General features: G+C 38.3%; 3 protein-coding genes across 3 annotated transcripts; 1 reads left to right on the top strand and 2 right to left on the bottom strand.

Annotated features, from left to right (window-relative positions):
• Positions 1-615: 615 nt before the first annotated feature.
• On the bottom strand, positions 616-3,729 carry LOC137741670 (tubby-like F-box protein 3). Its single transcript, XM_068481367.1, has 5 exons — positions 2,603-3,729; positions 2,064-2,151; positions 1,707-1,836; positions 1,452-1,625; positions 616-1,288 (listed from the first exon to the last, which is right to left on the bottom strand). Exons 1-5 carry the CDS (start codon positions 2,942-2,944, stop codon positions 814-816), a joined length of 1,209 nt encoding a protein of 402 aa, XP_068337468.1. The 5' UTR covers positions 2,945-3,729; the 3' UTR covers positions 616-813.
• Positions 3,730-5,683: 1,954 nt separating this feature from the next.
• LOC137742361 (sodium/hydrogen exchanger 1-like) lies at positions 5,684-10,381 on the top strand. Its single transcript, XM_068482210.1, has 13 exons — positions 5,684-5,831; positions 6,143-6,346; positions 6,816-6,934; positions 7,192-7,289; positions 7,393-7,452; positions 7,581-7,822; positions 7,941-8,054; positions 8,193-8,293; positions 8,442-8,543; positions 8,655-8,793; positions 8,876-8,938; positions 9,116-9,199; positions 9,299-10,381. The coding sequence occupies exons 2-13, from the start codon at positions 6,182-6,184 to the stop codon at positions 9,647-9,649; spliced, it is 1,638 nt and encodes a 545-aa protein (XP_068338311.1). The 5' UTR covers positions 5,684-5,831; positions 6,143-6,181; the 3' UTR covers positions 9,650-10,381.
• A 1,044-nt stretch (positions 10,382-11,425) lies between these two features.
• LOC137743539 (uncharacterized) lies at positions 11,426-12,373 on the bottom strand. The gene is made up of 2 exons (XM_068483453.1): positions 11,949-12,373; positions 11,426-11,670 (listed from the first exon to the last, which is right to left on the bottom strand). The coding sequence occupies exons 1-2, from the start codon at positions 12,203-12,205 to the stop codon at positions 11,574-11,576; spliced, it is 354 nt and encodes a 117-aa protein (XP_068339554.1). The 5' UTR covers positions 12,206-12,373; the 3' UTR covers positions 11,426-11,573.
• Positions 12,374-16,246: the final 3,873 nt, after the last annotated feature.

Here is a 16,246-nt window from a genome sequence, read left to right as displayed (position 1 = left end):
CTTCTTTGAGATGAAAAGAGAAAAAACCAGAGAGGCGTTCACTTCAAGGCAAATGTATTGGGCAAGGAAAGTGTTGTAAAATGAGGCCCTTCACCCAAGCGAGGCACAAGGTAGGACTTGGTTTTCTTGACTTGGACACTTAACTAGGTCTGGTAATTTCTTACACGATCGATTATCCAACACGAAAATAACAAATTTTGAGTCCACCGGTCAACAAATCGGGTCGTTATTGGATAACCCGTTAAGAACCCTTTACGTGTCGAATTGTTATCAGATCACCAATTAAAAATCCAATAAGATTTCGTTTGCTAAGCCTATAAATTAGGCATGACAATTTCTTGCATAACCTGTTAACCCGACACAAAACGGCGCAACCCGTTAACGAATTAGGTTGTAATTGGATCACCTGTTAAGAACCCATTAAGATACTAGGTTTGACAAGACACTACCCATTATCTTAATGGGTATGACACGAAAACGACACAAACACGATAAACACAACCCGTTTGACATGCCTCCACTTAACCCAAGTGAGCCCTATCCTAGATTCGCGGGATAGGAATACAGAGAATGGTGTCCCATCTCTTCTTTGAACCTGTTATACAAACTCCCACAAAAACAGAAAGAGAGGAGTCCATCATATTCTAGTTCAAAGGAAACAGATGTTTAAGCCATAATTTAACCCCGAAAGACTTTGCAAGAACACGAAAAAGAAAACAAATAAAAAGAAGGAAAAAAGAAAAATGTTTTGATTTAGGTACAAACTACTGTGAGTCCAAGCATTATGACTGTGGATTGCAACCTGCTTGTCAATCATTCGCAAGCAATCTTGGTGTCGAAGCTGCTAAGGCAAATGGCAAATGCCTGGAAGGCTGAGATTGGATACCGATAATCCATGGTGAATACATCCTTACCCACTTTTCCAAACTGAAGGATGACATTTTCATGCTCCTGGCCCGCAGCAACTCCATTTTCCGGAGAAGCAACCAGCTGAAAATTTTTTACTGAGGCAACTGTTACTCGTCCATTGAAGTTGAGACACCAGCACTGGAGTTGTTCGTGCCACCTAGGGGCCTTGTTTCTCAATACTAGCATGCCTTCATTCTCACCAGACTCTAGCAGAGATGAGAAATTCTTTGTGCGGGTTGATGTTGATCTGGAAAATGGGATGGATGGAAAACTATCCGGGCTGCCATGCAGAAATTCAGTCTGTGTGGGTGCCACACCTCCTGGCTCAACAGCACGGGCAGGGATGGAATCCATTACACACTGCATTCTCCTCGGACCTCTGATATTGACAGTATTTACATAATATGTTACTCACATAAAAACTCCCAAAGAAAAAGGAAAGTTATGTGAAATAATAATCTTAATGCTTTTGGTAAATTGTCTTCAACGTTAATTTCATTTGAAGGCAAGACCATGAAGTTTCAAAAAGAAGTTTCTCGTACCTGGAACCCAAGACGTTCAACTCATAAGCAATATGGGCCACAGGATAGTTGCCAGCAGGAACTCTGGGGGAGACTTTATTCACAAGCCTGGTTGAACGACATTTGGTGACTTTGGCTCCACTGTTAGTAGGTTGCGCATCATAGATTGTGAATTTAGTGCCCAGAAAATTTGATCTGTTAAAGGAAAATGGGACGATCAACTTAGGGCTAAAAGATGACCAAGAAATAGTCATGTTACAGGCCTGATGAACATACCTGAGCTTTCCAACAAAGGCACTGTTCCCTTTTGACACATCTTCAGACTTCAAAGAGATGGTATAGTCTGTGCAGGTTGGGCGTCTACATTTTTTTGCCGCAAGAAGAAACTTCCCATCATCAGTTGAGGCTGGCAAGTACAAAAGCTAAAACAATTAATATTTACATCCGAAAAGAAGACTTTAGAAAACTCAATCTTGTTTTCTATGTTTTAGCAAGTAAATTGCTATTGCCCCATTACTTAATGAAACCCGAAATCAAAACCTTATCAACCTTTAACCATGAGCATCATAGACAACCAAATAAAAGAAAATCTTGACAAGCACAATCACACAGGACAAAATATTCAGTAATTACCTTGACTTAAACCCAGAAAAAGATAATATGTCTGGTTGCTACGACATCGCTTTATATAACACTGCAGAAGGGAGTTCCTTGGACCAGGCTGCAAAATGTAAACAAAGATTTCAACTGTTATTTCAATGGAGAAGGTGCGGATACGTCCATCACAAGAATGTCTTGTTCTTTGGAAAACTTTCAAATCAGTCCAAAATGTTACACAGTATTAACACTTGAGCCAGTGCGTTGCAGCTTATCCTATATATTCCAACTTCTGATTTGGTCCTTCAAAATTATTGAGATCACAAAAACGTGAGCATTATAACCATTACTGTACTCATACTAGCATACACAGCTATCCATCATGATTCATGAATATGCATGTCAAAATTTACCAGTTAGTATCGTCACGTATGATATAAGGATATTTTCCTTACTGTGAAAATCAATTCTATGTTATACCAAGAAACATACTACAGAAAAATAAATACATTATGAAGAACAATTGGAAAACAACAAGAATTTTTATTAGGAAGGACATGGGCCAGTCCACAAACCTGCTTCAAAGAGATTGGGAATGTCAGCTTGCCCGAAACTTCTGGGGATTTCACAATCTCTTTCATGATTTCTCTCCAATTCCTGCAAACACCAGCACAGCAGACCACATTTTTCCTCGGAGGCCATGTATCATCAGAAGCCTCTATTCTCATCAACACGTCCCTCAAAAGCTCCGGCGGCATGTTTGCCCAACAACTCTGCTTCAAAGCATTAATCCTGAAGGAGGTATCCTGAACCACCCGCTGAGACCTCGATCTCATTCCAAATTTAACATCAAAGCTTTTCCTCGAAATGCTCCCCAACTCACCTTTCATATCTTGAATCATACTCTTAAAAGACATCGCTGCGTCCTTTATCCTTGCCTTCGCAAAACTCAAAAACCGCAAAACTTTCTACAAATCCTCCAACCTCTCCAGGTTATCCCATATTCATCACAAAAAAACACGAACTTCACCCCGAAATACAAATTACTCAAGCCTAAGAAACAAAACCCAGAAGCTTAAACTGCCAAAGTCCTATACTTTCAGTCAAAGCGGCCAATCATTAACAGTTCAATACAAAATATCAACTCTCCAATACCTCCAATGATATATCAATCAGTATAATTCACCACAAAATGTTACATCCACACTCCAATCATCCCAAGTTCTTATCTTCAGCCACTGATACACTGTTTATAGATCTAGATAACCAGATTCAACCGATACACACACACACACACACACACACACATATATATATATATATCACTGATAAATCCAATAACTGAAAAGAACCAGTACAGATCAACTACAATAAACCGCCAAATCGAATCAAAATTTGATATTTTTCCACAGATCTTTCTTTTCAACAGATACAAAATCACCCTAAGGGAAATTGAAAGTCTAACACTTCTGATAACCCATTAAAGCTTCACACTTTCAAAGAGATTGAGCCAGACAAGCCTCAGAAAACTGCTTACCCGGACCAGATTTTTGTCAGGGACCGAAACCCATTTGCGAGATAGGTGTGAATTTGGGCGCTGGAGGGTGTAAATTAGGGTTTGGTGATCAGTGTTCTTGTGCCTGGGTGGGTGCTGTCGCTGAGAGACCACAGTGATGGCAGATAGTGGGTTCTGTTCTGTTACCAATACACTCCCTCCTTATCCATATACTTTCTGTTGTCCGGACTCCGATTCGAATTTGGTTCCGGGTTTGGATAGTCCTATATGGATTTGAATAATGCGTTTTGGATAGTCCGAATAGGTTTTGGTTTTTACTAGTTTAGCCCGATCCAACAATGTTGAAGATCAAAATGGCATTTGAACGAAATTGACATGATAATGGAATGGAGAGTGGAACATGCAAAAGTCCCCTCTTTGAACTTTGAACACTTTTGCATTTGGTTTTAAATGGTTTAGATTCATTTCTACCGTTAAAAGGTTTTGAGCGTTTAATGGTGTAAAAGTTTGTCGTAATATGAGTAGATACTGATGTACTCTTACTATTTTGGTTTTGGAAATTCGACCGTTGCAATGTTTTAAATGCTTAATGGCATGCATATTTTGTCGTACAACAAGTAGATATTGACAAATTCACTATTTTGTTTATTTGAATTTGATCGTTAAAAGGTTTTCAGCGTTTAATGAAACGCAAGTATTGTCACTATAGTAAGTAAATACTGATATTTTACTATATTATTTATGTGATTCAACCATTTGAAAGGTTATGAGCGCTTAATAATAGTGTACAAGTATTAACTATGATATGAGCCCCCTTCGAATTACTCTCTCTCTTGAACTTTTGACTCATCTCTTTTAAGATAGTGTATTCAATTAGGATTCTAATGAATTATATTGGTATGAATTTTAATCATAACTAATTACATATATAGGATTATTGATATTTTGTACATAATGTTTTTCTTCGTTTTTGCCAAACCATAGATTTGTTAGATTAGAGAGCCGACGAAGTTTGAACCTACACCGTGGTGGAAAGGTAAAACTCATCTCTTACTGTGGTAGAGGGCCACTTGCCAAAACATAATTACCACAACATAATAACCCAAAAGATAATACAACGAAGTATTGCACATAATTTATTGGGATGCACGTTTATCATGCTCTAATACTTTTGTAGCTAAAATAAGGGACGGAACTATAAATTTATCGATAAAAAATCCCTCCTTATATTCAGGTTCTTGATATATAACCTATCAAAACATATAAAAAAAAATTGATAAAACCAACACAACTTTTAGCCAAAGAATGAAGTTCTTGAATTTGAAAACTAAGAATCAACAATATTATACCACTTAGTGGTTTGGGAAACTCCGAGACAAATCATAATTAAGCAATTTAATTAGTCAAGAATTGACTAAGAATGTTAGACTACGTCGATAATACCGCAGCAGTAGAAAATATCGATGTCTATTCATCATAGTACAAGTTTCTTCATTATCCTCTCTCTCTTAACCACTAATAAATTAACCCATCAACGTTATCGTTTATAAAAAAAAAATCACAAAAAATAGGAATAGGATATAAAAAAGTGAACTTTAACAAAAAGCTTCAGATACTGTTCACTTTAACGAAAAATCATATTTTTACACTAAAAAGTCAATCCTTATACTATTCACTTTACCATTTATTTTATCTTTATCATTAAAACTCAAAAATTTTAAATTCTTTCCATTAATTTTCCTTATAACAAATAGATTTGGAAAAACAACAAGAAGGGCGAGTTTTTAATTAATTAATTAGTCTCCTTTTTCTTAATGGTCTACAAAAAAAAGGTTAAGAGTTGTTGTCGTTCTTGATAACAACAACAACGACTAAAAAAAACTTCGTTGACCAAAAAAACCGAGTTAAAACTTTTAAACCGGCAGTTGTTGTCAGTTGCCCAATTGGCGGGGAATATTTTACTTTCCCCATCGCGTAGATTGCACAACACGGTTTGATCCTCGGTCCCACTTTAATCCAACGGTCCATAATCTTCCGCTGCAACTTACTCGCCAGTTCCTGCAGCCGCACCCTATAAATGCTACTCTCTCTCCTCTCTTTCGCGGTCTTTCGCTTCAAGTTCTCCTTCTCTCTCTCAAAAAACTCTTTATTCCCTCCTTCGCATTCACTCTCTGTCTGTCTCTCTCTCTCTCTCTAGAACTCTTTGACTCCTCTCTCTAAAACTTCACCTTCTCCGGTTATACCCCGGCTCGAATTCTCTCTCCTTCTGCTGCGGGTTGCGATCACAGGTGAGCGATGTTATTTTCTGAGTTCTGTTTGGTTTCCGAGAAAGTGGAAGAAAATTTGAAAAGAAAGTTTTCTTACTCAGGAAGAAAAGAAAGCTTTCGTTTTGACGCCTTAAAGCCTTATGCTTTACTTGAAAGTCGAACTTAATCTTCGGCTCAAATTAGTGAATTTATTTGTTCTCTGTGTTTGAATTTCATTAAATTTTTGTTAACGTTTGGTTAAAATCTTCGTTAGTGTATGTATATGATCGAATGTGCGATTTTAATTTTTAATTTTTAATTTTTAATTTTTAATTTTTAATTTTTTGTCGCAGTGAGGTTTTGGTAGGATTTCGTTTAGATTTCGGGACCCGATGGGGGTCTCTGCTGTGGTGAGATTGGGGGTGAGATCGGCCACCAGCGAAGCTTCCGTAAATTCGATCACTTTGTTCGTGGTGCTCCTATGTTTATGCATTTTGATTGGTCATCTTCTGGAGAAGAATCGATGGATGACCGAATCAGTAACTGCGCTTCTTATCGTAAGTTCCCTCGAATTTTATGCTTTAGAATTAAAACCTGTTCGGGATTGCTTCTCGAAGGCGTTAATTCAAAACTTCTTCTAACTACATTTGTTAGAAAAACTAAAAGTACTTCTGGAAAAGCACTTAGGTTTTTAACAAGAATTTGAATGTGTTTCTGGTCTAGCAGAAGCGCTTCTCATTGTAAGTTTCCTCGAATTTTATGCTTTAGAATTAAAACCTGTTTGGGATTGCTTCTCCAAGGCGTTAATTCAAAAGTTCTTCTAACTACATTTGTTAGAAAAACTAAAAGTACTTCTGGAAAAGCACTTAGGCTGTTAACAAGAATTTGAATGTGTTTCTAGTGTAGCAGAAGCGCTTACGAGCAAAAGTTTTTCTTTTTATATAGAAATAAAAAAGTCCCGAATGATCCCTTAGAATTGGATATTGCCTAATTGTTTTGAAATTTGTGGATGATTGTTGATTGCAGGGTCTTTGTACTGGAATTGTTATTCTACTAAATACCGAAGGCAAAAGCTCACACATCTTAGTGTTTAATGAAGATCTCTTCTTTATATACCTTCTGCCGCCCATTATATTTAACGCCGGGTAAGCCATGTATTTCGTATCTATTTCATATCAATGCCTTCTCATTGTGATCCATGTGCGCGTGTGCGCGTGTCTGTGTTTGGGCGTGTGCGCCTTGGGCAATACATTCAACAGGTGGGAAGGTTCATTATGCTGAAGCTGTTTAAGTGACATTTTGTTATCGATACTTTTCCTTCGTGGCTTGTTTGTAATGATTTTTCTGTGACCAGAGTTTATACATGTCTTTCCTGGTTTCATTCTTTTCCCATATATACCAGATTTCAGGTGAAAAAGAAGCGGTTTTTTCAGAACTTCATGACAATCACGTTGTTGGGTGCTGTCGGAAGTTTGGTATCATTCGTCATTATATCGCTAGGTTAGTTAGGTATCCTAGCATGCCATGATGTGGCTGACATTACAAGATAAATTCACAAAAGCTATGGTTTATAATGTTTGCAACTTTGATGATCTTGATGCAGGTTCAATGCAGTTGTTCAAAAAATTGGACATTGGTTTCCTCGAGATGGGGGATTATCTTGGTAATCTCTTCGTTACCTTCTCATATTAATCTACATCAACTTCTATTCGGTTTGCGCTCATATTTGTTTTGTGTTTCGTCGTTTTGTTTGCCATTTGTATACTCTTATTTTTCGTTTCACTTCTGCAGCACTTGGAGCGATCTTCTCGGCCACTGATTCAGTTTGCACCCTGCAAGTGCTTGATCAAGACGAGACACCTTTGCTCTACAGTCTAGTTTTTGGAGAAGGTGTTGTAAATGATGCCACGTCTGTGGCACTTTTCAACGCAATCCAGAAATTTGATCTCTCTCACATCAACTCAACAATTGCCATGGAGTTTAGCGGCAGTTTCTTAGTTCTCTTGTTCGCAAGCATGGTGCTTGGTGTAGTGGTGAGTCTCTATCTCTCTCTCTCTCTCTCTCTCTCTCTATGAGAAGAGCGCACATGTAAATCTCCCTTTCATGAAACGTAACTTAAAATCAATTTCCATGCATGATATCAACTTGCAGGTTGGATTGCTTAGTGCATACATCATAAAGAAGTTGTACCTTGGCAGGCACTCAACTGATCGGGAAGTTGCTCTTATGATTCTAATGGCTTATTTGTCATACATGGTGGCAGAAGTAAGATTTCGATTTAACCTCTCGGACTGAAAGTTCCATCTAGTTTAGTTTCAGATATTTGTTTCTTGTTCAGTTGTGATTCCGTGACACACGTTTGCACCCTGTTAACGATGCTGACCAATTTTGTTCATCTTCCAGCTATTCGACCTAAGTGGCATTCTTACCGTTTTCTTTTGCGGGCTTGTTATGTCACACTATACCTGGCATAATGTAACTGAAAGTTCAAGAGTTACAACCAAGTAAGTCAACTTTGATAGTTTGCCGTAGCAGCGAAACTTGGTTTTCTTTTTCTCATACAAATGCAGACATGTATATGTATATAAATATACAGAACTTGGACAAAGATGTCATGTGTCTGTTTCTCACATGCTATTTCCGCAACTGCAGGCATGCTTTTGCAACGTTCTCGTTTGTTTCTGAGATCTTCATCTTTCTATATGTTGGTATGGATGCCTTGGACATTGAGAAGTGGAAATTCGTAAAGGAGAGGTAACAACTATACAAGTACATCATATAATTTATAAAACGTAACTCGTTACAACAGGCATGCGTTTCTCTTTTGTCCAAATCGAGCTTAATTATTTCCTTTTTCTTTTACAGCCCCGGGACATCAGTTGGAGTCAGTTCGATATTACTTGGCCTGGTTCTGGTGGGAAGAGCGGCTTTTGTATTTCCTCTATGTTTCTTATCAAACTTAACCAGGAGATCACAGACTGACAAAATCGGGTTTAAGCAACAGGTTAGCTATTTTCCGAATCTGTTACTTCAAAAAGTTTCAGCCTCTTGAATTTCTTAGCGACTGACTCTTTGACATAAAACAGGTGACGGTATGGTGGGCAGGACTCATGCGTGGTGCTGTATCTGTGGCTCTTGCCTATAACTGGGTAAGGATATGATCAAATTTATCGTGTTCCTTAGCTTTTGTTTACTGCCACCCGGTATTCTATTTGGTTTATACAGACTGTAATTTGATTGCACGCCACGTGAAGTACGAACACTTGTTATTCATCTGCAGTTGTGTTTTAATGTAACGAAGTTCGTATTATGCTGTGCTTTTTCAGTTTACAATGTCAGGGCATACTCAACAGCGTGGAAACGCAGTCATGATCACTAGTACGATCACAGTAGTTCTCTTCACTAATGTGGTATATTACTTTATCACTGAACTTTTTCTCAGTTCATATGAGTAACTATTTTCTCATGAGTTCATTCGTTAATTCCAAATCGGTCTTTGGCCATTGTAGGTGTGCGGATTATTGACTAAGCCTCTCGTAAGGTTCTTGTTGCCGCAACAGAAACAGTTTGATAGCATTATGATGTCCGCCGAGTCAGAGATGTCTCTGGCTATGCCGCTCCTCCTCGCTAATGGAGAAGATTCTAAGTCAAATATGTCTAGTGATAACATGCCCCGTCCATCCAGCCTGCGCATGTTCTTGACGACACCAACTCGTTCTGTCCATTACTATTGGAGAAAGTTTGATGATAGTTACATGCGTCCTGTCTTTGGCGGTAGAGGGTTTGTTCCTTATGCTCCTGGTTCACCCAATGAAAACATGCATCAATCACTCCTCGGCGAGCAGATAATCGTGGAGTAATATTTGTAACTTGGGGATTGATTGTTCGTTGGGTCACTTCGGTGAAAATAGTCAAAATTATAATTTATAGGCAGTTCTTCCCGAGCCTCATTGGTCTTACAAACTCGATAACGTGCCCCGAAATGTCAATGTTTTTGGTGTATAGAGCCTTCCTCGAATTTATTATTGGCCTCGTAGCAGTAGAATTGTATATTTGGAACTTCATGAAAGAAATAGGATCAACAGAACTGTGCCTTGGCGTACATGGTAGTGTTTGCTTAGTTAATGCATAAAACCAAAACCTCATCGGAAACAGACATAAAGTGGACAAAACTCAAACCCCGAGCGAAAGGCTATACAAAACAAGATTAAGATAGTAAACTACAATCCGACTCCAAATTCACACCAGCCTCAACTTGTACTTATCACTTCGAAATAAACTCAATGTGATGTGCAACACTCATTTCTCATTTCACACGATTGACACTCTTTGATCTCTCTCGCCTCACGTAGTGGCGAGAAAGTCTCAGAGGTAAAATCATCGCTGGGCTTATCGGAAGTGTCATCCTTAGGCCTATAGGGAGTATCACTGAAGCAACAACCGCAGCAGCAGAAGATCCTGCAATACCACCGCCTCCTCCGCCGCCACCAGGTTCCTCAACCCTTTAAACAAGTGAGAGTGGCAAATGCCAAGCAAAAGAGAAACCAACCTTCAAGTCGGACTTTGGAGATGTTGCTCTGAATCTAATCCCTATATGCTATAAGAATATATAGAATACTCAATAAGTTGTGTTTGATTATGTATATGTAAACAAATAATCAAGTGGGTGTGGGGAGGCAGCTGCATGAGCCTTTCTTACACTGTCAATTAATCTCCTATTTGTTAATGTCAGACGCATTTTCATTTCTTCTGTTTGTTGGTATGTATTTACAGTCGAGCCGTATATATGAAATCAGAGTACTACGAACAAATGAAAGATAGGCTATATTTTATTAAAGAAAAAAGAAATAAACAATATTGTCGAGACGGCTACAAACTGATGGCTACATCTTGACTGACTTAACTTTCATACTAAACTACATGTTGTATTTATATAGACAGCACCGCCGGAGGCTGAAGATTCTTCCTTCTCCTTCGGCGGCACGCGCTTAATGTGTGGCCTATTGGTAGTGGCGTATGAACTGTTGTTGATTTATTTGGCTCTTGAATTCTTTAGTGATCGACTCATTGGCATAACTCAAACGGGTGGGGATGGTCATGGTACGCATTTGGCCCAAATGGGTGACTACTAGGTGCCAGCTATGTGTTAATTGTGAAGACGAGTGAGATGATCCCTCGCTAACGATGGAGATCCAAATTCCGATAGCATTCCGGTCCGCCTTACTAACGAGCGCTCGTTCTGTCCATTACTATTGGAGAATGTTTGATGATGGTTTCACGAGTCCTGTCTAATACGCATCAATCGCTACTTGGGGAGGAAATAATCGTAGAGTAATATTTATAACTTGTAGGCACTAGGCAGTGCTAGATCCCTCTGAGCCTCATCGATCAGAAGAAGTAAAGTGCTTTGTAAAATGACACTTCTAACAACGTTCGATAGATATAACACTAAACCTACTTGATAGCACTTGAATTTTCAGTAAAAGTTATGTGCTTGTAGCGAAATGCTTAAGAGCAGAAGCACTTTCTACATAAGCATTTTCAACAAGACGTTGAACGCATTTCTATCTCATAATTCCTTTGATATAAAGGTTGTTAGATTTTGTAGCATGGTTGCTCAATCAATACATCGTCAATTTGGAAGAAATTAAAGAACAAGATTATTTAAAGTAATAGTTTAACAAAATGATTCAGAATTCACGACATGTACCAGGGTCACTGAATCAAATAACACACTTCATAAGATAGACAGTGTAGTAGTAAAACAAATTGGCATCACAAGATTCAGAAGGGAGGGCCACCTCCGGGAGGACCAAATCCACCACGAGGACCGCCGCCGAAGCATTCCTGCAGCAAACCACAGCAGCACAAGCAGTAGAAGCTGCAATATTCCAATTTTCCACCAACAATGAGAACAAGAATACACTTCAGAGTCAATTCTGAACTTCGAATATTTAAGGGGTAGCGAATTTAACACTTGTCTTTTATGCATTCGCGAGTAGAGTTTGGGATGCTAATTGAGAAGTGTTAAAATCGCTGGAACGATAAACTTTGCAAGCAGTAAAAAAAATAACAAATCATATAAACATCAAACTGGTGCATAAGAATAATGATCAGAAACAAAAATGCAATAGAGGTGCGTTTAGAAATCATAATTACCAAGAAGATATCATGCTGCATAACCCATCAGCAAACCCTCCAAAAAAGCCAGGTCCTCCCATGAAACCAGGACCCCAAGGGCCTCCCGGGCCAGGGCCCCAGCCACCAGGTCCTCCAGGCCCAGGGCCACCCCATCCGCCAGGTCCTCCAGGCCCAGGGCCTCCCCATCCACCTCCTCCCGGACCACCACCACCTGGGCCTCCCCAACCACCTCCACCACCCGGTCCTCCTCCTCCACCAGGTCCTCCAGGCCCCATCGATAACGCTTTGTCTCACAGTTGCACCGCCGCAGCCACCACCCGATCAAGGTAACAAAGTAAGAATGCAAAGATGTAGCTAATCCTAATAGAGAATAGAATACCAAAGCTAACTAAACAAGTATTTCAGCTGACTATATTTAAACAAAATCAACGTCGGAAGTGGGAAATGGGGAACGGATGCATGTCGGCAGGCGGTTTGAGAGCTTACTTACCCTCGAAGTCAAAGCATATTCTAAGTTCATGTGCACACACTTCTAACAACTCTTACAGCCAAACCTGCAAGTCAAACCACACAATCTTTCTACCTTCCATTCTAGCTTAAATCACTGCTCTATACTTACAACTTACAATCAAGTCATTCGAGTCGATAGAGCCAATTGTAATCGTGTCTAGTTTATCGACATGCCATGCGGACCTGTCAAGCAATTTCAACAAAATGTCAATCCGCATGACAGGTTCATAAACTAGACACAATTAGATAGCAGCATCGGGCTTCCTTAGTGAATACTAGCGCAATCTCCAATGTTGAAGTCAGTTGGAGACATAGATTCGATACAAGCCCCATACGGATCATAATCTGGATATCCTCCACCCAGCGCCGGTCAAAATGAATTAGGGGTATCCTATCGTTCTCGACGTTGTGTTACCAATAAATATGTTACTAACACGAATGAAAAGGGTGAATTCGCATTGTCCGCGGTTTGCAAGCCCTAATGAAGCTAGCAATAATTTAGAATCCACCCATTGAAACATAAGCATAATGAAATCAACACATTGACCTGATTGCAAGATATTTGAACCTCTAGACACTTTAAGTAACAAACCACAAACAACTCTTTAAACAATGATACTTTTGGCCACACAGAATTAGTGGGATTGATCATTCCCCGCCTATGAGATCACTGCAGTTCTTGGATGAGGTGAAATTATTTAAGCATGATGATCACTTAGTGTTACTAATTGACATGTTAGTTACAACAATGAAAAGGTCGAACTAGCATCTAATCCAAGTGTTACTTACAACAATGAAAAGGGTGAACTCGCATCATGCGCGATTTGGAAGCTCCAATTATGCTGAACCATGGAACAAAGAAATTAGAATCCAAACATTGAAACCCAATCACGATGAAATCAGTTCAACACATTGGGATCATTGCAACAAAATTTGAACTATTAGACACTTAATAGTAACAGACTACAAAATCTCACATTGTCACAACCTACGTGCAATTGAGACACACGAGGCTGTAATACAGTATCCTCGTCGCATATAAGTTTCTCTCTCTCACCCGTAGCCTGGAGGGACATCAGTTTGAGTATAATTCATGCTAGATTTGGACTCTACAAAGTCGTTTTAAGATAAAAAGTTTAGTGATTTACGTGTTATATTGAAACATCATGAAGTCTAAATTCTTCAACCAGAAGAATAAAGTTCCAATTATTTTCTTGCAATTTCTCGGAAACCAAACAGTCTATTAGGATTTGATAAAACAGAGTTTAAAAGAAAGAGAAATTAAAGGGGGTCCTCAGCTTAGCATATTGGCACATTCCTCATCCCAACGAACGACCATGTGCAGGAAGTATGAATCCACACACATGCGCATAAACGTCGTCGTTGCTTGTGGCCTTCATGCTTCTCATCATCGGCAACGATCTAGTGATTGATCTAAAAATCTACTTCTGAAACCCTAATCGAACAAAACCGACGACTTTTTATCGTCACAAAATTATGAACAAAAGTAAAAGACTGAACCTTTCGAAAATTCAGAACACGCAGAGATTGAAAACACAGTGAGTGAACTCCGATTAGGGTTTTTTTTTTAATCTAACACTGTCGTGGCAGAAGCTTTGGTGGTGGTATATATATATAGGATAATTAATTAGAGATTCTCTATGATGCCCATGTGTCATATCAGCACACTAACGAAAAGTTTTATGTATCATAACGGTAAGGACGATATTGATTGCAAGTCAAAACATGGAGGATGAAATTGATTGATTTAAAACATAAATGACAAAACTTAAGCATCTGCAATGCATGAAAGAAGAGTATTGCTAGAAATTATACGTAAGATAAGGGGTAGCAAGTTGGAGACTCCCACCATCTGTGATACCAACCGAAAAAAGTATCATTAAGCTAAGAGCTAATTGGTTCGTTTCTTAACTCTTGAATTTGGTTGATTCTTTGCGTCTATACTCTTGAAAACTACGAAGCACGACAGGATGTTATATGATCACCTAAATTGTAACATAATACTTAAATTTAAACGTAAAATGGTGAACCTTAAATTGCTATAACTGAACCGTATATGTTCGTTACTTTATTACGTCACGTAGTTATCTTGTCCTTGTTTTAATTTATGCCTCAAAACTGTTTATGTTAAGTTCTATATATGCTACAAGTCTACAAGCTTGATCTACTTTTCTTTTTGAGTTGCAATGTTTTTGTTTAGTAATCAAGAGTTTTAGGGTGCAAAATTGAGCGCAGTGGTGTTTACAATTCATATGACCGACCCTATTTAGTGTGATCAGACTTTGTTGTAGTAGTAGTATTCAAGAGCTTTAGAAAGCAATCAACGTTAAATAAGATCCCCATGTATGAAATGGGCTATGGGGCCAAGATATGTGAGGGTTGTGGAGATGGGCCTTCAAATATGAATGAGAGGCCTTACCCCAATAGGGCACATAAAGAAGAACAAACCCAAAAATGTCACAAATCAAAGCTTTGACATAAAGTGTCCACTGGAAAGAGAAAGGATTAGTGGTCCACTCCGCTCTTTAGTTGGACCATTTAATCAATGGTTAAAAGGTACGTTTGTTAGCTTAATCAATTGAACTAGATCCATCAGTTCATAAATTGATTAGGTTTAATTTGAGGACTTAAGATTTAGGACCACGACAGCTAGCTAGTTATTTTCAGCCAACCAAAAAGTGCAATTGGTCCATGACATAAACTTCTCGAAACCTACAGATGGAATTGATAATTCAAGTGTCATGGCAACATATGAAGATATGTGGTCCAGTGATTAGAGACAAATATTTCAAGCCATATTTTACAAGACACGTTTTGAGTTCGGTTTCTAATGTTGATAAATCACACGATTGTGATCAGATGAAGGCTTAAATTGCTTTGTGAGTCTTATTAACCTCCAGAAAAATTGACTACCAAGGTGAAAATACTAGCTGGTCCATTCACCAAAAAAAAAAAAAATCATCACAAACATCTTTGGTGTGAGGTTTCACCTACTAGAACCTAAAATTACTAAAGTAAAAAGAAATTCATGCACCTACCATATAATACAATTTCTCGCATTTATGATCATGCACCATTTATGTGATGTTGCCCCTTTTTTTTTTTTTGTGTAGTATATAATTGGTTGGACATTGTTTAGCTTCTTATATGTTAGGAATTATTTCTTTTACACAATGGCGTGTTATATTTGACCATACAAATGTCATAAGCAAAACCATTAATTCACTCTGATAAACAATTCATATTGATTTGGAGACCAATAATCATTCATATGAATCAAAACAAACTGAAGAAGAATAAATAGTTCCGATTATAACATATGTAGAGCAAAATGATGTATGTCACCATGTAAAGAGAAATAACTCTTTACATATAGGAGCTAAGTATCGTTGTACTTAGTTTATGTCCTAATTAAGAGGGTGTGGCTAGTTGGCTACAATTTCTCGTGAAATTGATTGCTCTAAACTTGTAGTTATATGATTTTTTTTTTTTTTTTTTTTTTGTAGTAGTAGTTAGATATTAAGATTCCAATATCGAGGAAGGGGTCCGGATCGAGAAATAGATCATCTCTGAATCCATTCCTCTCAATCCATCAAATCAGGGAATTCGTGTCATTGAAGTTTGATTCAGTGACTAAAGTTATTATAACTTTTAAAGTGTCCCCCTTATTTGTAATTGTTTAATCAAATTTCAATAGTTTAAATTATCTAATTTGATGAATTAGAAAGAAGGGATCCGAAAATGATCTATTTCCCCAATATCGTTGTTCATTTTGAGATACCCAA

This window comes from Pyrus communis, chromosome 8, assembly GCF_963583255.1.
Source record: "Pyrus communis chromosome 8, drPyrComm1.1, whole genome shotgun sequence".
Lineage (NCBI taxonomy): Eukaryota > Viridiplantae > Streptophyta > Magnoliopsida > Rosales > Rosaceae > Pyrus > Pyrus communis.
The sequence above is the reverse complement of the archived record's forward strand: the minus strand, read 5'-3'. Positions and strand labels throughout refer to the sequence as shown.